The sequence below is a fragment of the Teleopsis dalmanni genome, chromosome 2 (genome assembly GCF_002237135.1).
Source record: "Teleopsis dalmanni isolate 2A chromosome 2, ASM223713v2, whole genome shotgun sequence".
NCBI classification, from domain to species: Eukaryota; Metazoa; Arthropoda; class Insecta; order Diptera; family Diopsidae; genus Teleopsis; species Teleopsis dalmanni.
The window spans coordinates 181,471,070-181,494,299 of NC_051847.1; the positions used below are offsets into that span (position 1 = coordinate 181,471,070).

General features: G+C 27.5%; 1 protein-coding gene across 1 annotated transcript; it reads right to left on the reverse strand.

Annotated features, from left to right (window-relative positions):
• Nucleotides 1–2,000: 2,000 nt before the first annotated feature.
• LOC119684879 (protein single-minded-like) lies at nt 2,001–12,700 on the reverse strand. Its single transcript, XM_038099012.1, has 8 exons — nt 12,510–12,700; nt 8,683–8,855; nt 8,255–8,356; nt 7,861–8,049; nt 7,601–7,800; nt 5,275–5,381; nt 5,010–5,157; nt 2,001–3,142 (listed from the first exon to the last, which is right to left on the reverse strand). The coding sequence occupies exons 1-8, from the start codon at nt 12,682–12,684 to the stop codon at nt 2,125–2,127; spliced, it is 2,112 nt and encodes a 703-aa protein (XP_037954940.1). The 5' UTR covers nt 12,685–12,700; the 3' UTR covers nt 2,001–2,124.
• Between the last annotated feature and the right edge of the window lie 10,530 nt (nt 12,701–23,230).

Here is a 23,230-nt window from a genome sequence, read left to right on the forward strand (position 1 = left end):
AAAATATGCCCAAAGGTGTTCTGAATTTGATGTTGCTACACTCATTTCTTTCAACACCTGATTTTAATACCGAAAAAGCTTTAACCGAAAGCAAAGGACGAGTTTGAGAGTGTTTTAGTTTAATAACTTCTGAATAAGCCTATCGATATAATTTTTACCTATGTCAATAATACATTCTAATTCAATTTTTACTTTAAAATTTGAAACCAAAAGGCAATAGATTGTCTTATAATCAATATGAGATGTTTAAGTGAAATCTATCTTAATAAACGCATTTTAATTTAATTTCCAATAAAAATTATTTCAATGTTTGATTAATATTATACAAAAAATGTATATAAAGCTATCTTATAAAATAAAAAAAATTTTTATAGTTCCTCATATTCATTGTTCAAATCTTATCAATAATGGCCTCAGTTTACGTTTTTATTTTAATCAGCAAGAGGCACGTGAGAAAGATTATTTAGGAATATCTAAACACTTATAGAATTTAATAATAATTCAACACACTCTTTTGTTATAAAGAAATTATTCTATTTATTCTATTTTATTAAAATTGTTACCAAATAATTGCATATTTTTAGGGACATCAGTAATTAATTAATAATTTATAACGAATTATAAGTGCGGCGTGAGACATTCTTTCTTGAATATTTTTAAAAAATTATATACATTGCAGTTCACTACTGTTCGTAAAAACCTCTTTATGAAATATACTAAGTTTCTAATAAATATAATAGTCACTTCCGTCTGAAAAATTTGACGTTAAATTACAACTTATATTCACAAAATATTGGTCTTGCCCGTGCGACTAGTAGAGTAACAGTATCATGACTTTCTCAGCATTACTTTCTTAGATTAGGTTCTATACATAAGAGAGAATATATAAATCATGCAACAAATAATGCCTCTACAAACAGAATAGCACTGAAATTAAACAATTAAAAATAAAAGTATAATTAATTTTTTAATTCAATTATTCCACAGCTAGTTTATAATTTCGTTGTAATATAAACACAATAAGTCAATTTGTTAATAAAACTTTAACAGTAAAATAACAAAACTCCAGAAAAATAGGCGAACATAAAAAGTCAAGTACGGCTTTGTGTCAATAGATTAAGGTGCGCTGACTCTGAGCTTCCAATTTGGCAGGACACGAATTCGATTCCTGGTACTTGCAGTCTCAAAAAAAATTATTTACGAATAATTAAATGTAACAATTATTTCGAAGAGCACTGATGATGGGTAATTGGCAATACTCGAAACAGCTGTATGGTCAGCCAAAAATTCAATTAATTAAAATAATATAAAAAGAATATTTGTTGTTGTAGTTCACCTATGTACCTACCTGTTGTACCTAACCCTAGTCAACACATTAAAATGTATAAATTAATAATATTTCTTAATAGATTATAAAGATTATAAAAAAATTGTATAAAATGTTTTTATTATAAATATTTTTATCACTTTATTATTTATCATTACGCGTAGTATTAGTTTAAAAAAATTACATTTAATTACAATACAATTACAATTATTATAATTATTTATTTATGTATTCATGTATTTATGTATTCTTTGTGTGAAGATCAATATTAAACAATTTATTGTTTATGTATGTTTGTAGTTGTGTTTAAATGACAGTTTTATGTATATATACATTTCGCTATAAATATTTACCAATTCGCTTATATAGCCAATAAACAATTTAGCTTAAAAATAATTTCATTATTTAATAAATAATTTTTAATTTCTGTTGTAAATTTTAATTTGAATTTATATAATTTTTATATATTAAACATTAACAATTAATTGTACGCTTACATGTAGTTTGGTGCGAATTTAATGTGAACAAAAATATGTAAATGAAATTCTTACAAAATATTGATATAGGATTGCAACATAACAAAATAAAACTATAATTTATGATTTAAAATAATATACGTATATCTAAGAAAAATATATGTAATTAATAATATAATAAAAGTTTTAATGCAAATATTTCAAAAATAAAAATGGCTCAGCCATGTACGAACAAACTAAAATCTAGCATTGCAACAACAACAACGTATTAATATAATATTTATATGAACACTAAAGGCTTCTGCAGGGGAACAGCAGCTGCTAATGCACAAAATCATTGGCTATATAGTGCTGGGGCTCCACAATGACGCTGGTGTAATGGGGTCCGTTGACGTTCTTAAAGCTATCCGCGAAACTGTTGGCCACAACGTGCGGATGATGTTGTTCGGGTTGCTGCTGCTGTTGTTGTTGTGTATGATGATGTAGTTGGTGGTGATGTTGCTGATGTGGTGTTGCGGTATGATTGCTTGCTATGTGCTGTTGCATATCATGTGACGTGTGTTGATGGGCGTGTGAATAATGCTGCGGGGCGTGATGTGTATGCTGGTGTGAACTACTATCGGAGAAATAATTTAATTCAAAATTATGACTTAGTTCACTGTATGTAGTTTGCGGTGATGTGTCGTTCACCGTGGAGGCATTCCCGGTGGACATTTGTCGATCACTCTCCGAACTACTAGAACAACTATTCGAATTTGCGGAATATGGTCGTATAATAGAAGCATTCGCCACATCCACAGTTGCATCATAATAATATGGATTATTATTATTATTGGTATTACCGTAGTAGCCACTACCTGTTGTAGTGTCAGGAAATTGTATATCGTGTGTTAACGTACTACTACTGGAACTAACTACGAGATCATTAACAGGATATAGCTGTGTATAGCTTAGATTTTCATGTCCAACTGTTTCTTGTGGATGCAGTGGGTGCGTATGTATGTGCGCAGCGTGGTGGGCGTGTTGTATATGTTGATGGGTTTGCGGTAAGTAACTGTTATTGTTATTGCTTCCATTGCTATTACTGGCTAATACTGGTGTTACAGCATTCGGTAAACGTCCAGCTGCTTCGTAACAAGCTTCCAGCTTAGGACTGCAACTCAGCGTATTTGGTACGACACTAGCTGCTGCTAATCCATTACTCATAACCACAGAATGTGATGGAGTTGAGTGTACTGCATGTAAGGTTGGTGTTATACTTGCGGTAGGAGTGATTGGTTCCGTTTTAACTATGCCCGTTTGAATTTCATTTAAAAGTAAGTCTTTGGCCTCTTGTTCACTAAAATGAGAAAACAATTTATTTTTTTACGCATTAATATTTTATTTTTCTTTTGTAGATTATTTTAAAGTTATAATATATTAATTATTTGTGTCTAAAATCAGCAACTTATTGGCCTATGCCTTCACACTTCAATAAAATTGAGGATTTAAATTAGTTTTTATAACATTTTTCGCACAGTTTACTGCATTTAGTTGATTAAAATTTTACTCATGCATTGGTGCTATTGAAAAATTGATGAAAACAATATGGTACAACCACAATATTTTTCTTCTGACATAATTTAATATTTTTTATTTTACATATACACTCGCATTTTATTCTTAATGTCAGAATGGAACAGTCAACAGTGAATGCAAGAAATCTATATATAATTTGGGATTTTTGTGAATACCAAAATTAATGATTAATTACTTGAGAAAATATTTCTTTCGCTTTTCTACACACACACACAACCAAACCGAATTAATGTACACAAATTTTTAGTCTGCAGAATTCATCAAGTGTAGCACGCTTCAAAATTTAATGTACCAAAATTAATCATCAAAAATTACTCAAGTGTTTCATGGACCCTTATTGAAACGAAGATTCTGATGCAATTTATTTCATTTTCGATTGGTAAATCTATATTCAATCTAGTTTTAGTCTGGATCTGTCAAATTTTGTTGTCCGATTTAACGTTTTTAGCGTAATCTAATATTTTATATAAATAAATTGTCAAATCAAATCACACTTTATCTGTATAGTCATATAAAACGGCTGTTAATTTCAGGGTGATCTTGCTACTCTAACAAAATATCTAGAGTGTTATAAATTAATCTGGTGTGTTATACACTTCGCTCGAGTTTTACAAATCAAAAATGAAAATTGCACTAAAAATTAATCTCGATTGGAAAAGTTTTCCTAGATTTTCCAATCGAAAACAGCATTAAAATATGAAATAGAATGTTTTTCGTTAATAGAAAAACTCTCTAATGATTGAAGTTGTTCGTGATGATAAATGAAGTAATAAAATCATAAGAATAGAATAATATTTTGAGTAGAATAGAAGAATAGATGTAGATGCTAGCTGGCATATTGGCTGTTGTTAATTCTAATGTTTTAATTAGAACTAAGTTGAGCGCTGACTGCATGACTGAACGAAGTGATGAGAATATCTACGTTATTGATAGTATTAAATTTTGACAGTGATTGCTTATGAAAGCATAGGTATGACAATCAGTGCAGTCTTTTGTTTTTTCATTTTCTTTTTGTTATATTGTGTGGTTTTATGTGGCTATAATATAAATTGAAAAATTAAACAAAAATGTGGTGCGGTTACTCTCATTTTAAAAATTTAAATATTAAGTTAAAAAATATAATATCGGGGTAAGTTGAGCCTCAAATCAGTGAAGTTAGTCATTAAAGTTTAACCTTAATCCGACTGTTATATTGGTCTTATTTGAATCCCATTATTCAATTCTTTTATTATCTCAAAGTGTTATAACTTTAGGACAATATTATAGGAATTTTTTTTTTAATTTCGATTCTATGAAATAAGAACTGTTTGTTTCATACTTGTAAGAATTTTTACAAGTAAGCCCACTTTATAACAATTACATTTCCAATATCTGACACAATTATTTTTGTAAATAATAGAATATAGGATTTTTAATACAATTTTAAATAGATTCATTTTTTATTTGTTAATTTAAAAAATTTGAATTGTTTTTGTTATAGCAAAAACTTTAAAATTCTACTCAATCCCAACAATGTTGTTATTTTAAGACATACGATGGTTTGTTTTGCATAATGCCATTAGTGTGACATTTATTTATTTAATTTTTAAATTAATATTATTTTTGTACATTTATAATTATTTACATACCTAAGGACATAATTCACACTGACAATGCAATGTGGACGAGATGAGCGTGTATTATGTACAACAGTCGCATAGGATTGCACCCAAACCCAGCCGCCGCCCTTTGTTAGGAAACGATAATATTTGGTGGTTACTTGTCCTTTATACATCACTATAGTGTTGTAAAAAAATAGAAGAAAGAAAAGGATTTTGTTAAAATTCGTATGGGATAAAGAGCAGTAAAGAATAACTAACTACTGCCGCTATTATTATTTTTATACACACTTACATATCTGATGGGAGCAACGCATATACAATATATCCGAGACATGTATATACTGATACAGCGTTTTTTCAATAAGGTCCTGCGGTTCATAACCAGTAAGTTGTGATACTCTGTAAATAAATAAAGTGTTTTGTTTAATTTTATTATTGTTTTTGTTGTTTGCGTTATTGTTTGTTCTTTTGCTTTTTCTGAATTTAAATAAAAAATAAATGGGTATTTCGCACTACTGTTCTGCCAACTAAGATTCAATTATGCATAAAAAGCATAATGGAAAAAGCAAAGCAAGCAAAACGCAAGAGGTCGGGTCCACTTAAATACATTGTGCTTTGAAATTTGTTCTCTTGTTTCACTGACAAAGAGCAAAGCACCATCATGAGGGTAATTGAGTGTCGGTAATGCCAGACACATGGGAAATTCTTATGCGCCCCATTTTGTGGGTAGGCGGCAGCAACAACGAACAAAGCATAAAAAATCAAATTCAAGTGGCAAATGATTTGTTTTTCTTGTTTTCCTGTCCCCATCTTTCTACCCTTCACACCAACTTAAGTTCTTACAAACTTCTTTCTGCATTGTTTGTATGTAAATTGTTCAGTGGGTGGTTCGAATTTAGAAGAAAGAAGAAAAAACATGTGTTTTTAAATATAACGAGTAATGTATGTGGATGGTAATGTAATATCTTATCACTTGTAAGTTTTTTTAAAGTGAAAGTGTGGTGATTAAATATTTGCTATAAATAAAATTTCAAAATTAAATTTTGAAATATTTTATTAAAATTCAATCAATTTTAATGTCAGCTATTGATTTTTAATGAACGTAGATAAATTTTAGTTCTCCGGTCTATAGTATACAAAAGGTCAATATTAAAATAAAAATTGTATTTATTTTTAAATATAAATTAATTAATGATAATTTCAAAGATCGAATAATTTTTTAGGGTTAATTTTAGTGCATTAATTTTTGATGCTTGCTATACTTGATGAATTCTGCAGATTGAAAATTTGTCAACATTTAAATAAAATTGTTTTTATTTTTAAATAGAATCTAATTTATCCTCTTCGGTCCTGGCGTGCAGCCGGCTGGACACTTTTCTACTGCCTTTTTGGAAGTTTTGTGAAGGTTTTACTACTATATATCCATCTGTACAGCTCACTAATAGTTTCGTGTTTGTTATTTTAGTGCACCTTTTGCTGTAAATCGTCTAATTAATTTATTTTTTTTATTTGAATACATATAAACAAAAGCTAAAAGATTTTAAGAATTTTTTTTTTGTGGGAAGCCTTCAGGACCGAGGAGGTTATAATAATTTCAATGATCGAAAAATAAATTTATGCAACAGTTAAGTAATTTTTGAGGATTAATTTTAGTGCATTAATTTTTGATGCTTGCTATACTTGATGAATTCTGCAGATTGAAAATTCGGGTACATGAACTCTGCTTGATTGTGTTCGTGTAGAAAAGCAAAAGAAACATTTTGAAAATTAATTTAACACTTATTTTGATATTCACAAGAAATCGCAAATTATATATAAATTTCTAACTTTCTCTTTCATTGTTTCTAGCATTAAGAATAAAATCCTCGTGTAAATGTAAAAAAAAAATTATCAAAAAAAAAAATTATTAAAAATTTCTATTAAAAAAAATTATCATTATTATTATTAAAAATTATTGAAATGATCAAAAATTGACAGAAGAAATATGTTGTACATGTATTGGTTTCATCAATTTTTTAACAGCATCGGGTAAGTACGTAAAAAAAAAGGAGGAACGAAACCTCCGCGTTAATTAGCTAAGAAAGCCGTTTTGTTTCCACACTCCTTGGAATAGATAAATGCAAGTATCTAATTAATGCTTATGCTCAAAATATCGCCGAATGTGTTTAAGAATGGGACGCCCAATATATTAAGCCCGGCTTTAGATAAGCCTAAACGCAACAGGTGCTTTGGTCTGTTTTCATCGAGCACCGTAGACATGTACTATAGGAGATATAGTAAGACTGACCGAGCCTGGCTTCATGTTTTCGAACTATGGAGGTTAAGGATATAGAATATCAAAATATTGAATTATAGGCATTTGTTTGTTTTTATTCTACTTTTTATGTAAACGTATTTCATTACTTATTATATAATGTTATATTAAGTATTATAAAAAAAATTCTACCGAAAGATTGTTAATTGGAAGACATACTAGAAACAGTTCAAATATAAGTTTTATAAAAAAAAAATATAAGGAAAACTGTAAGTGATGAATTTTTAGAGTTTTAAAAAATTTAAACAGCATCAAGTTCAATTAGATCAATTATAATTATTATAAGCGTATGTTAAGTTCTTACCTAGCATCAAGAAATATTAATTTTAAGTCCATACTAGCTCGAAACATGAACATATTCTGATGTAGTTTAATTTCTGTTATCGCAGATGAAGGCAGCGAGTGACCAACGGCAACTAATCCTAAATTTTGTATGCAACCACCTTGACCATCACCACAGTCAGGAAATATACGCGCTTTCAGATAACTTGAACAATGTATTACCTTAAAAAATTAATATATATATTAAGTAAGACACAATATTCTATAAAAGTATAACTATACCTTATAACCCGATGAAGTAAGGCCGGCATTTCGTTTTGCTAAAACACATTTCATGCGCAGGAAAAAAGTTTTCTCAATCTCGATCGTATGCGAAGCTCGTTCATTCAGATATATACCATTCGAACTGCCAATTGTGCCCGGAGGTCCATTAGGTGGTTGATTGAGATGCAGAGAATTTATAAAAGCATCCTTAAAAAAAAATAATAAATAAATGGAACAATTTTTTATAAACCAAAAAATGTATAAACCAAAAAAAAATAAAAATTTAAATTATTTACAAAATTTACAAAAAGTTATAATAATTTAAAAAATTAAAAAGGAAAAAAATTACCGAATTCTATAAAAATTTAAATAAATTTATAAAAATTTAAATGCATTTAAAACAAATACTTACGGGGTTTTGGTACATATGTGGATGCAGTGATAAAATACTATTCATTTCATCTTGATCGTAATTGTGTATATATTCGTATATTGAATTTCCGGTTAATTCGACCTAAAAGTATGCATAATATAATTAACTTAATTTTATTAACGATTATTTTAAAATTTGTGGCAACGGCGAATACTTGTGGCAATTTTGTACTTAAAATTAATCAATATTTTTTATAAAAAATATTTTTTTACACATCAATACAATATAATACTGAAAATAACATATTTATCAAATTATTATAATTTATGCATTAAAAAGGAGCAACTTTAAAATTGCTTTAAGTATTGCCAAAATTTATGCGCATAAATAATTCACTTGGAAAAGTTTATGTTTGCTAGAAAAAGTTGAGAGTACATCCTCAGCTACTTTACGTTGCGCTCACTTACCTGACTCAAACCCAGATGCACTGAAGCTGTTTCTGAGATATACATAATTTTGCCATCCGGTGCTACAACAAATATGAAACCATCCAATGTCTGCAGCAAATGTGAACCTAACTCTTTAATAACAGCACCACTACGTTGCATTGCAGGTGAAGAGCCCCATGCCTCACCTAAACCTATAAAAAAAAGTAGAAATAAAAAAATTTTGTTTTAATGAGTTGACAATAGCAGGAAATATGAGCAAAAAAAATTACACAATGAAATTTAAACACAAAAAATATGCTTAAAGTTAAGTTCCCAACAGCAGGATAACAACTTGATGACGTATAAATATTATTCCCAATTAAAGTCATCAACACAGTGGGGTATACGTTATACGTTTAGGTTGCTGCCGCTGTGGTAGCACCCACACCCACTTATATCTTACGCTCTATTGTGTGTACCCTCATTCTATATCATATTCATGCACACCATTGGTGGGTACATGCACATATATATACTATATATATATATATATATGTAGTGACTACTTTTGCTGTAGTTGTTTTGTGTTATTAAAGTAATTATTTTTATACAAAAAAAAAAGCACAAAAGACTGTACAAGCTTTTGTGTTATACGTATTAACATGTTTTTTATAGAGTTGCCACCCCTAAGCTGCCCACAATTATTTAAAACAATATTGTGCACGCGTATCTATCAGACTTTTGTGCTCAGATTGACATTCTCTGTCGGTCGTCAATTTTTTTTTTTGTGTTTTCTTTTAACCACCTCAGCAGTTTTGTACGGCAAATTAAATAACAAAGCAACTTCCCAGCACATATTGTCAGCGTCATTGTTTTTATTGTCAGTAGTTTAAAGTACTTCATACTGATCTATTATAATTGAATTTAAGTATATTAGAGTTCTTTATTAAGACAATATTCAAAATTATGAATGAAATAATTTATGTACGAGCAATTTATGAGAAATTTAACTCAGTAATTTATTCTTTAAGAACCGTCTTAAAAAACATTTCATATTCTATATTCAATGCTCATATTCTATATTCAAAAAACATTGCTATATTTAATGCTGTGACTAAATATTTAAATATTGGTTTTTTATTATAAAGTTTTAAATAATACTCATTTTGATAGATAAATGCTGTAGTCGTTTCTATGACTTGTTAAAATTATCACATTCAGTAATATATAATTGCTGTAATATAGCACTAATATTTTATTAGAGCTTTCGTTAGCAAAAATGCCCCACAAGAACAAATTTTGTTTTTGTATTAATCTTTTCATTAAACAAAATGCTTTTGTATATAGACGAAGATAGATAGTAGGCTAATACCTTCACGAAAAAATGTTTTCTTGTGCTGTACTGAACAATGCAGTACCATCGTAAAAAAAATATAAGAAAAAGAAACAAGAAGTGCTACACAAGCACTATATTAAAGCACAAACTAAAGAATATAAGTCTAGATAAACAAGAAGTGCTAAACAAGGACTAAATTGAAGGTCCAAAGAAAAACTAGTAAATGTAAGTATAATATAGGAATTAAAAATAAAACAAATAAAATAAATTTTAATATATTGTGTATATATTAAAATTTATTTTAATATATTTTTAATTTTAATTTTATATTTTAATATATTTTAATTTTTATTTTATTTAAAATTTTAAATAATATATTGTGTATATTTTAATATATTGTGTATATATTAAAAGTTATTTTATTTGTTTTATTTTTAATTTATTGACAGCTTGCTTACCCATTTACCATGCTAATTAATTAAAATTTTATAAGAATAATATATACCAAAGTTTTAAATCAGTTTTAAATAACAACTTTAATTTAAATTTCTTATGTTAGTGTATTAGATAGTACTAGTTTATACTAAATCAAATCATTTAAATTAAGAATTTTAATAATAATTTTGTTTAACTCGTTTAATTATAAGAAATATTTTTTTTTTATTCTTTAAAAAATTTTATTGGAACCAATATTTCGACTATATTCTAGTCATCTTCATGGTACTATAATGTTCTTATAATATAACAATAATTTAATATAAATCATAAAGGCATAATTATACAATAGATGTATTGTATTGTATATATGTATGTACATATATTATAAATACATAAAATATTTTATTTTTTTTATGTTTTGTTTTTTTTTTAAAACCAAATAAAAATTTTTTTTAGTAGTTTATTATATAACTATTGACCAATAGGCCGTTTAAAAACAAAATTATTATTAAAAAAATTTTGGTCATTAAAGCAATAAATTATTAAGCGTTTAAATGAAAAAAATAAAGTCTTAAATACCATAAAAGCCGAATTAAGATAATAATAATGATTATTGTACTATTATTAATATTAATTATTAATTAATTATAATTTATTACTGAGATCTTACAGTATTACACTTCATTCTCAGTGTTATTTTATTTTTTTATTGTTAAATTTTATATATTAATAACGTTGTAAGAATTCTGGAACTACATGAAATTATAAACTATGTTATATCTAACAATTATATTTAATATTATATATTATATATATTAATTATATATATTATATATTATGTATAATAAGAAAGTAAAAGAGCATAAGTATATTATATATAACATATAATATTATATATTAATATTATATATAATATACTTATACTCTTTTAGTTTCTTTTGGTATGAAAAAAACTTAGGTCTAATTAAAAACTTTATTTATTACTTTTATTTTAAAAACAGGTTAATTGTTTAATGTTTTAAATAATACACAACTCTTTATTTAAAAACTTTTACTCTATTTAAAAATATATTTTCGAAACCTCTCTCTCTATAAAATACTAAAGTTTCTATTAAAGTAAAAGTGGTCTGTTATATTGACGTTAAAAGCGAATTTAATATATTCAAAAACTATATTTTATTTTCAAAAATATTTAGACTATGGTTTATAGTCATATGAAGTCCGATTTAGAAATAAAGATAATAATAAAAAACTTTCAATGGTAATTAAGAATTATCATATAAGGTTTCTAACGTCAAACCTGTTATTTTGACGAATAACAATAATTGGCAATACAATAGTACTTTAGGGTCACAGTATATTGTTAAACCCATATTAGATTATACATATCTATCTACTAATAATATAAAATATGTTTTCTATAAATTCAAAATTTTATAAATATTTCTAAATTTCTTACATTGGCGTTTTTTAGTTTTCGCAGAAGTACTTCAAATACTTCATTTTAATTATGTTGATGTCCTGCTGTTTTTTAACACAATTCCAAGGTAAAATAAAAACAAAATCCTTATTCAGGAGGCACGCAATACCATTACACTTCATTTGGCATAGCCTCAAGTTATTTGTACAAATTACAAGCAAATAAAGTTCATGTATCGTCAATTGCTTGACTTCATATGCCACCTATGGTCCATGTCCCAGGCGTGTGTCGCTGTCAACTGTGTTGTGCAATGTACACAGAGCACAGCGCTGTGTTATGAGTGCAATGTTTTATATAAAAAAGCGACAAGGACAAGATGAAAAGCTAACGTACGCTCAATTTGCACAAGAGTCTAACGTAATTGTTTTAAATACAATTACAACAAAAATACCATATAAATTATATGAAAAAATATTTAAAAAAAGGAGGAAACTACTCAAGAAATATGAGGGCAAAAAATCACTTTCAAGTAGAAACAAACACTTCATATATAATGTTGTTTAATCTATTAGTCTAAGTTTTCGTTTACGCAACCACCCATTGCTTTGAGGGATTACTAATATTGTGTATATATGAGCAAATAATTTACGATAAACTTAAGGCTAAACTTACCATTTGGAAAGACTTGTCGCATTTTCAAATAAGACGTCGTCAATCTTATGATCGAAGCTTTGTCTAATTGAGATGTAATTGCACTTGGTAATGGTAGTAATTTTGCCAGTTCGAAGAATTCTGTGTTCTCTTTTTCACGTCTGGTGCGAGCAGCATTTTTACTTTTTTCCTTCATGGCACAAGTTTTAGCTAAACCTGTAAATAATACGAAAGCAACACATTAATATATTTTAGATTTTTAAGTTTATATGTTTATATGCCAGGCACTGATGCACAAGCAGAAGAATCATAAGGATTCAGGACTAGGAAAGATGGGTTATATACTGTCTTTCATTAAAAAAATCGGACTTGAAGAAACACTCTAATCCGATAAGGGACACAATAGATCTTTTAGGTCGCAGTGCACTTCTTCAGTGCCCTCTTTTAATAATAATAATAACGTTTCATTACTTGCTATTGCTTTATATATTACTAAATAAATCTTATTACTTTTAAAGTGAACACACCTAAAAAACTGTTTTGATTACAATCTCTTAACACTTTTCTTTGAAACTTCATTTTTGAATGCACTGGATATTATTAATTTAATTAAATAAATTTTCTTTTAAAAAGAGCAACACGATCTTTACACGATCTTTACACGATCATCACCTGTTCACAACTGTTAAGTTAGCCAGCATCTATACTGGTTATATAAATATCTATACCATTTTCAGGAAAGTGCGAAATTCCAAAATACATACAGCAACAAGTGTACCTGTTTAAGTTATTTACGATTGGTCAAAATTTAAAAAATCTGTGATACTTTACTCCATAATTTTACCTTTTTCAGGATAAAAGGAAAATAATATCGATTTTCTCATATCTCTTCATGTATCTGTTCATAGGTACATTGCTACATACGCAATCTTAAGACAATGGCAACCTTATTGACTTCCAATACAATGGTGAATAGTGACTGCAAATCCACCACTTTTTCCTACTAAATAAAACAACAACAATTTGGCTAGTGATATCTTCTTGTGTATCTTTTATATATAAAATTCATTCATAATTTTTATTTACTATTTTCTTTTAATTTTTTCGTTTTGAACATGGGCGTCTTGTTGTCTGCAAAATTTCTTTGTTGTTCTTACACACGAGTCAACAGGTGGTCATTAACCGCAGGAGATTAACTTAGTAACACTATTTTGTTGTTATGTTGCACTACACTATATCTCTCCATATATACATATATGTAAGACTTGTGAATATAAATTGTTATATCCTTTTACTCATAATTGCCTTATATCATTTTTTATTTATTTAAATTGTACATGTTTACTTTATATATATGCTTTGACTTTGTAGCCTTAATGCTATCTACAATGGTAGGAAGGAAGGAAGGAAGGAAGGAAGGAAGGTTACCTTTAATTTTGACATGGGAAAGAATTTTGAAAATTTTTGACAAATAGACACCAAATTAAAATTCATTGATAAAATCAAACGTATTTATTTTTACAAAATTACTGCAGGATGTATTTCTATTTGAGGTATTTGATAGCAAGATGAAGTCATTAAAGGTGATAAAAAAAATTATATATAAAATAAAGTAATAGAAATAAAACTATTTTTATTTAATTTATTTTATATTTTTTTTATTTTACTAAAGTTTTTGTATTTGTATCTAAATCATTTTACAGAATTCTTTAAGAATAACTAATTTAGACATTAGGTTTAAAATCAGATTAAAAAATATGTTTTATAAAAAATTTTTTATTAAAAATTAGTTTTAATTTTATTAAATTTGATCATTTGATCAAACTATTTTTTTGTAAGAAATGTTTTTAGAACAATAGTGAATTACATCAACAAAATTTAATCAATTTCTTATTTGATTTAATTTTTAGTCCCTTCGAGTAGTACCAATAATCAGTGGTCTTTTAGGAAATATTTTTTATTTATATTTAATTTAATATACTTAATATATTTATTTGTCAAAGGTTCTAAGTGATTATACGGTAACACAATGGGCCTATAGACCTAAGTAGAGCTTTTGGCACCGCCGGTATAGCATAAGCTAACCCAAATTATTTAATTATTGGTAAATAATTTTTTTAAAAATGAAAGTATTTATTAATTTCTTATAATTAAAAAAATTAAAAGAGTATGCTGTTGTAATTCACTACTCTGCTAAATCCTTACAATTTTGATTCGATATTAGTTTTAAAATGTGATCCGCTCTTCAATACCTTTTCAAGTCTCGTAGATCAAATAGGTTTACTGTGACAGATTAAAGAATAAGTAGAATAAGTAACCTTTGTTTTATATATAGATTATACTTATTTTAGAAACCACTGCAGCCTCCCAATATTGAAACCATAGGGAAAATGATACTACTTTTTCGTATCGCCAGGTTGACATAGTTAGTTCTATTGGTGACGGCTCCAACATTACTCAATTTCGCATTTTCAAAATCATAGCCATTACTAAATAGCTCATTATCGAAAGTAGCATATTACTACTGGATGTCAACATATATGTATCACGTTTAGTAAATTCTAACTTTAGCAAATTATTTTTAGAAACTGACAAACACAGTACTGACATTACTCAAGGCTTAAAATTTGAAGATTTGCGAAATTTCAAAAAGTTTGGTGAGTGCTCTTTCATCTTTGCCGCACCTGAAGGAGTTTTTAAACGTGTTCCTCCTAAGGCATCCCTAACTTAACACTAAGTATACATTTTTTTAATTTTTTTTTTTATTTTTCGACATTATATTCTTTCAACTTTTTAGAAACAATGCTCCAATTTCTTATCGTATACAAACTCTAAACTTTAGAAATAGAAAATAGTCCACATATCTAATAAATAACTCGAATAATGAATAAATTCGAAACGGAATTCGTGTATTTTAGTTATGACAACTATTGAACTTCTTTTATTGATTTCATTCATAGAATATAGTATTTAATATGTGACTTCCCTAAAGTTGCAGCTGTAATCAGTCGATTCTACAGCAAGAGTAATCTTCCCAACTTAAAGAGCAGTTTTCGTATTTTTTGGAGCTTTTTCATCATTTGAAGGTCTTTCACTGTTTAAAAGATCCCTACGGTAGGCGACTCCAATAGTCGCCTTCTCCATTTCAAGTAAAATTTTTGTATTCTTTGGAGCTCTTCCTTCTGAAGCTCCTTTACTGTTTCCATTGTTCCTTGATCTCCGGAGTGTAGCAGAAAAATTTCATAGATTTTATTGGAAAAATTTTTTTGATTATTAATAATTATGAAACTGTTTGCAATCAATGAATATTAAAATTATTTAATATTAATTTATGTAATTGTTATGTATTGTCATAAACAGATTTCAATGAAATTAATTATCTTTCATAACTTTTATAGACTTTAGATTTGTCTTTTTTATGATATAACTTATGTTCTGAAAGCTTTTATGGAAATACGTTATATTGTAATTCCTTGAAATATTATGAAATTATGCATTGAAATAATATTTGCAATTCATGTACCAAAAAAAACAATTTGTTATTTTTATTGTATTTCCCTTGAAATGATAAATGCAACTATTATTGTTTTCATCGAAAAGAATGGATAGAATGGAAAGAATGTAAGGCATTCGGCAAATGTCAATGTACTAAGCACAGTTCCAAAATCACAGCCTACAAAATAGGGCAGTTGGCAATTGTCATAGAACCCGTAATATAAGCGTTGCGGATAGCAGCAGCCGTTAAAACAACAACAGCAACAGATTTCCTCAATGGTCTTAATCCCTAACAGCGTCATAACTAATCCGCAATTTAAATGTGGCAACATGCACGCTTGAAGTGCCTCACACAGCCGCCGCTGCAGAACAACAGACTTACCGGCGGAGTCGCGGCAATTTTTTGATGTTAGATGTTGATGTTAGATGTATAAAATTCATAACTTTTTTGTTCGGTTATAAAAAGTTATTATAGTTTTTAACTACATAAAAAGTTAAACACTTCCTGTAAATTTATTTTATCCGCAATAAAGTTGCGAATTTTCTTTATCAGATGTGGACAAATTACCATGAAAATATATGAGTTTAAGTGACAATGATAAATTATTGCAGTTTGGTTTTTTGTTCTAATATTTAAGGATAATACAATATTGCATTAATATAAATTAATATTGTATATTGGAGAGATTTAAGATTAAATCATAAAACCATTTTTATTGTAAAATTTTTTAAAATGTTTTTTTCAAAATATGTCTAAAATTACAATAAATATTTTTTTATAGCTTTTTAATTAATTCGATGAACTTACAGAGTTTCTGTTATATATAAAAAACTAAAAGACATTTTTTATAATAAAAAAAAAGTCCAAAAAAGTCACTTCTAACAGTACGGTGGGTTAGAATAAGTCTATGCAAAAATCCTCGGTCATGATTTCCTTCCATTTTTGTTATTAGATGGCCAGTTATTATTGGTGAATAGTTAGTGGTTTACCATTCTCCGTAGTGAAGATTGTGATAATTTAATGGTATAGAATATTTAATAATACATAATTATTTATAATAATTTGTCACATGATTTTAATTAATTTTTTTTTTTCATTAGAAAATTCGTAAAGCTTTCACAAAAGAACTTTGACATTTTTTACGCTTCGGAAAATATTATTTTTATTTCTGAAATTGTCTAACTGGTCAATTATTTAAATAGTTTACAATTTTTAAAATTATATTTACAAATCAAATTTAATTTTCACCAATATTATCACTGTATTCATCCTAAGGGTAAAAAAAGGATAAGAAAGTAAAAGAATTAACATTACCATAGCGCATGCTATGCTGAACTAATAGAGCTCTAACCCAATCGATAAAATATAAACTATACATGTCACTCATAATACCTTTGTATGATGCTTCTATGTGACTTTGTAAAATGGAAAAGCAGCGCTGGAACTGTTCGATAAAAAAATACTTAATACGATCTTTGATCATTTATAAGTTGGGCAGGGCTACTCCATCTCCATGAATTACGCACTGCTTAAACTTTATAAGACAAAGAAAGAAGAAGAATAAGGTAGACCCTTTCTCCATAAAAGTAATCAATTTAAAGGAACACCAAATACGTTTAATGTACGGTAAGATGACTCGGAAACAGTAGAGTTGCTTGGAAAAAAAAGCTGCATTAGATCGATATCCGACAACAATTTTTTAAAGCTCCAAAATAAAGAAAGTAAAATACATTTGTTATTTTGTAAGTAGGTATGAAAAGTTAAAAGAGTTTTTTTTCTTGTTCCCGTCAAATGTCTATTATTTACAACTATACTTATATGATTGAATACTATTAGAAAAATTTACTGGTTTCTTAAGGGGATGATATCTTACGCTTTTATCACAAATATAAGGTTAAAACGTTTTCTACCTTAAGATAGGTATATATAGAGCATCTATATTTGTTGTTGTTTTAAACATCAATGTTTTAACTTTTTTAATTTATATTGTTATAATAACTATAGTAGTGGTCAGGTTTATATTGGATATCGGTATTCTAACCTATAATTAAATCTCAAATTTTGTCAATATTTTATTAAAAATGAATTAAAAAATTTGGTTCTTTTATAATAATTTTCTGGGCTACCCAAACTGCTATCAAAACTCTGGCAGGCTCTACAGTTATATTCTTAACAATTCGCCAATGCCGAAAGGCTCTCTAAACGAGCTTGCTAGTTGTATCCGTTTTCAGCTCAAACGGCAAATGAAAACTTATGTCAGCTTTAAATAACAATCTGATCTAAACTGGACAACAAACGTACCAGTCAGCTGCTCCAACTAAGACATAATCTGTTAAACATTACAATATCGGTACTGATGATTAATTGAGTACTAGGAAGACATGTTATTAGACTGAGTCTATTCCAAAATAAGTTTTGTAGACGTTGTGGATCTGCTGATGAAAAGAAAACTGTACTTCACGTCAAATGTTAATGTTCATTATTGGCTAAGAGAATATTTTAAATATTTGGGGCCCTTTATCTTACTAACCTGACAGAGCTGTCATCCTACAAATATGCAGAAGTTAGTCAAGTTTATAGACTTGTCAAGTTGATTTATTTTCAATTGAATGGAGAATCCGAGTCTTTCGACGTTATGCGTATGCTGATCTCTAGTCTGCATATGAGCAATGCTAGTCCATGGTAACATAACGGGCCATTATTTAAGCTCAAGTGGGCTTTGGTCACAAAGCCGCCACCCCTTCCTAACCCCACTCTAATAGTATTTATAGAAATATTTTATATAGTTACTATTTTTATTCTAAGAGTACAAATCTATTTGTTTTTTGTTTTTTTGTTTGTAATCTTTAAATCACATATATAATATTCACATATACATGAATATTCGTATATGTATGCATCAATATTAATTGGTTGTAATAGAAATTCTTTGATAATTTCTAATTATTTAATTCCCTCAATAGTAAGAATTAAGTTCTACTTAAGAAATGAAACGGGTGCGAATAATTATGGAATATCACTGTCAGTTACCCTTATTTACTCACAATAAACCCCATTCAGAATGGGGTGTAGTGTTGGGTTTGTTGTTGTGTATTGTCATCATTGTTATGGCAATTTTTATTGTTAATTTATTTTATGCACACAATTAAATGGCAGAACATAAAGTTTAGTTTAATAACATTTTAGTGCACTGTAAACAAATCAAAAAGCAGATTGAAAGTGGGTGTAAGAGAACAAAATGAATATTAGTACTTCACACCACCACCACAGGAACTAAAACTGCCACATCCACAACCACCGTCGAGAGTAGTATCAAAACTTAATATATTACTACATTTTCGGTAGCGAATGAATTTGTTTACTTTTTGGGTTATAATCTGTAAATTAAGCGCGTTAGGAATTAATATATGCAGCAGAAAATATATGACACTGTTGACTGTTATTTCAAGATAAATTTCCACCTCCTACATAAACAGCGAGAAGCATTTAATCTAAAATCCGTAACAGAGCAGAGTTAAAGGAAAAAGTTTGGGTTACATAGAGCACAGGGGTTGGCTGGACAAACACTAAACGTTATCGCTTCCAAAAACTAAAATAAATATCAAATATTGTTGGCTCTATAAATTCACGTCATATGTTTTGCACATTTTTAACGTATGTTAAGTTTTTCCACTGTTGACAAAAATTCCATTTACCAGACTAGACGCAGTTACTTTTTCAGTGTGGTACCGGTGTCGGTGCCATTAATTTTCACATTATAATGTGTGGGAATTTATAGAAAACGTAATATGTGTATATGCAGTTTAGTTTGGTTTGGTTACCTGTTTGCATATAAATTATACTACACTTTAACATAATTCAAGCAATTTATCTATTAGTAGCAGCCGAAGAGCAAGGATAACTTCTATTCGCAAGTTATCCATACATACATGTTAACGCAGTTTGTGAGAAATTCCCATGATACATTCTGTCTAAAGGCAATTTCTCGACAACATGTGAAACACCAGATTTTTGTGTATTAAACTTATCTGTTGTGCTATTGGAAAATCCCGATGCACTTATATCAGAGAGTGCATGAGAACGTGAGAAAATTTCTCATTTCTAGTAAAAGCAAGTAAGACTTTGTACATGCTTGATTTTTACACTGCGCACTGACTGACAGCTAACCTGTGCTGTCCGCCAGGAAGGACATTCGTGCCGTCTAGAGACGCAGTTTTTATTGCGTTCATGTGGTGTTGTACAAAGCGGCATCGCACTGTGTCGTAAAACGCCTCAATCTTAAACAAATTCATTTAAAACAAATATTCACTTCACTCGTTATTTTAAGTATTGTCAAACTTAATTACTTTAATATGTGCTTTCCAACTGACCATTGAGTTGTTCATTGTTATCTTTTGACGAACGTAACCATAGGATTTACTCAATCGTGGGAAAAATTGTTTCCGTACAAGTACTTCCGTTTGCAAATTGTATTAGATGACAAATGAAAATTGTACTTGTTCTAATTTGAGTATATATACACCTATTTACTATGTATTTACTTTTTATTTTTCTATTCACAATTTTTAAATTTGATATATAAAGCAGGGCCGTCCCGACCAGATAAGATTGCGGGCCAATTCGAATCACTGAATAGGTTAAAGGGCCGCAGAAATAAATCCATAAGTTCATAATTTTATTCCTCATAAAATAAAAATACGGCGATAATAATAAATTTAGTTTTATTAATTCTTCATTAATTTATCTTTTATAATTCGAACAATATTAACATTATTAATAGTAGAGTTGTTGTAATACGAAAAATATTTTATTTTTATGTAATTACTTACGGCACTGGATCCGAGTTTTTTTGAACCAGTTTTACAAAAAAAAAATGTACTAAAATCTTTGTCAATTAAGTATATTAACGTGAAATGTGATAAATTATTTAAAACATTTTAATTTTTTTATTTAGAATATCATAAAAATAAAATTATGTAACATCAAATTATAAGAAAGAAAAATTTGCCTAATTGTGGTACATTAGAAACGTGTTAGAAATATTAAGCGCAGACTGCATTAGGCCCGTGGACCGTGCCTTGGACAACCCTGATATACAATACCGCACAAAGTACTATTAACCCGTATATATAAAAAAAACATAATATCTCACTATTTTACGAATGCACCGATTGAGAATCAGTAGAAGTCCGTAAGTCTTAGAGTATACCATTTCTCTACCTTTAATTTAAGCTAGCGACCCTCTGCCTAATTTAAATAATAGCCCAAATCCTCCGTCCTTAATCTACTATATATTAAATATCTATTAGATTTGGTGTATAATCAAATTATAATTATGTTTGATAATTATGAGTAAATATTATTTTCGTTTGGTTTAAAATTTTTGCTAAATGTTATATACTCAATTTTTTGTATTAACCTTTCTACTTCTTTCTACGTATTTGCAAAATTAACACTGTCATGCTACATTATTTTTTGCCGATAATTTTTAGTCGAAATGTTAATAAAAACAAATAAATTTATACTACGTGATGTGTAAAAAGTATAGAATTAGAGCAAATAGATGTGAAATCAATTTTAACAAATCATTGTTTGTTTTTGTAAATTAAAAAAAAATATTTCATTAATCGATATTTATAGTTTATATATAAATAAGAACGAAACTTGAGAAATCACTTTTTAATCCAAGTACAGTATAACGCACAGTATATACTACAGTATAGTATATCCAAGCAATTCAAATGACACCTGACATAACCGTCAACAACCAACTATCGTCTTTTAATACCGCCCATAACATCACCCATCTGTTTTCCTGCCCCAATGCATACACAAACTTGAGTTCAATCAATCTTTGGACCCGCCTCATGGAAGTGGTTAGGTTTTCTTGATTCTGGCTGACTTTAATTTAAATCCAACTCATTTATTACCCATTCGCCTACTAACCCATATACACGTCTTTGTTATTCCTTTTATATATAGATCTCTAAGGGATACAACAACAATAACAACATCCGTTTCTTAAAGTCAAATTTAGTTTTATATACTCGTATACCCACAAACAATTTGAAACCTCTTTAACGACATCGATATATCGACACATCGGTTATGGCGACTGTGAAGATTTATTTATTTGAACTTTTTTTTATGTATTTAAATATTTTTAACTTATAAAATTTATATTATAGTAAATTCTATAAAAAAAAATTAATAATAAATCAATAAATGCATTAATATAATAAAAAAACAAAAATAATTTTTAAATGAATAAATTTAAATAAATAATTATTTATTTGAACTTTTTTTAAATATTTTTTACTTATAAAATTTATAGTAAATTCTATAAAAAAAATTAATAATAAGTCAATAAATGCTTTAATAATAATAAAAAATAATAACTTTTAAATAAAAAAATTTAAATTAATAATTATTTAGTTGAACTTATTTTAAATGTATTTTAATATTTTTAACTTAAAAGATATATAGTAAATTCTATAAAAAAATTTAATAATAAATCAATAAATGCTTTAATAATAATAAAAAAACAAAAATAATTTTTAAATAAATAAATTTAAATAAATAATTATTTATTTGAACTAATTTTAAATGTTATTAAATATTTTTAACTTAAAAGATTTATAGTAAATTGTATAGATAAAAATTTAATAATAAATCAATAGATGCATTAATAATAATAAAAAAAAATATTTTTTAAATAAATAAATTTAAATTAATAATTATTTTTTGAACTCTTTTTGTGTTATTTAATTTTAGACTTTTGAAATTTATAGAATACATATAAAGTAATTTTTAAAAACAAATAAAATAAAATAAAAAAATATTTTTAAATTTATAAATTTTCAGAACTTTTTGTTTACAATATATCGAAATTTAAAAATGAACTATTTACAAAACAATAAATTAATACAAGAAAAATTTCCTAAAATCAGATTTAAATAAATAAAACTGATTGATTTGTAAACAAATTACTGAAAACTCAATTTAAATCTAATAGATTTAATGTGCTACTGAATTATTATTTTCTTAAATAATTATGTATGCTTAATATTTATATTTGCTAAATATACACATATGTGTATACAAATATGAACTACTGTTTGTTTGTATGTATGCATGTGTGTGTAAGTTAAAATGTTTATATAGATATCCACAAACAATTCCAAAATAAACTTTTAAAAAGAAAATAAAGGCAACAACAAATACTACCATTCAACTGAAAATACTG

Excerpts from the sequence above, each read along its gene's own strand:
- LOC119684879 (XM_038099012.1), bottom strand. The coding sequence starts at position 12,684 with ATGAAGGAAAAAAGTAAAAATGCTGCTCGCACCAGACGTGAAAAAGAG. Across the intron at positions 8,050-8,254 it reads CACATATGTACCAAAACCCC|GATGCTTTTATAAATTCTCT; the intron begins GTAAGTATTTGT and ends TTTTTTTTTAAG. Across the intron at positions 5,382-7,600 it reads TTAATATTTCTTGATGCTAG|AGTATCACAACTTACTGGTT; the intron begins GTAAGAACTTAA and ends ATTTATTTACAG.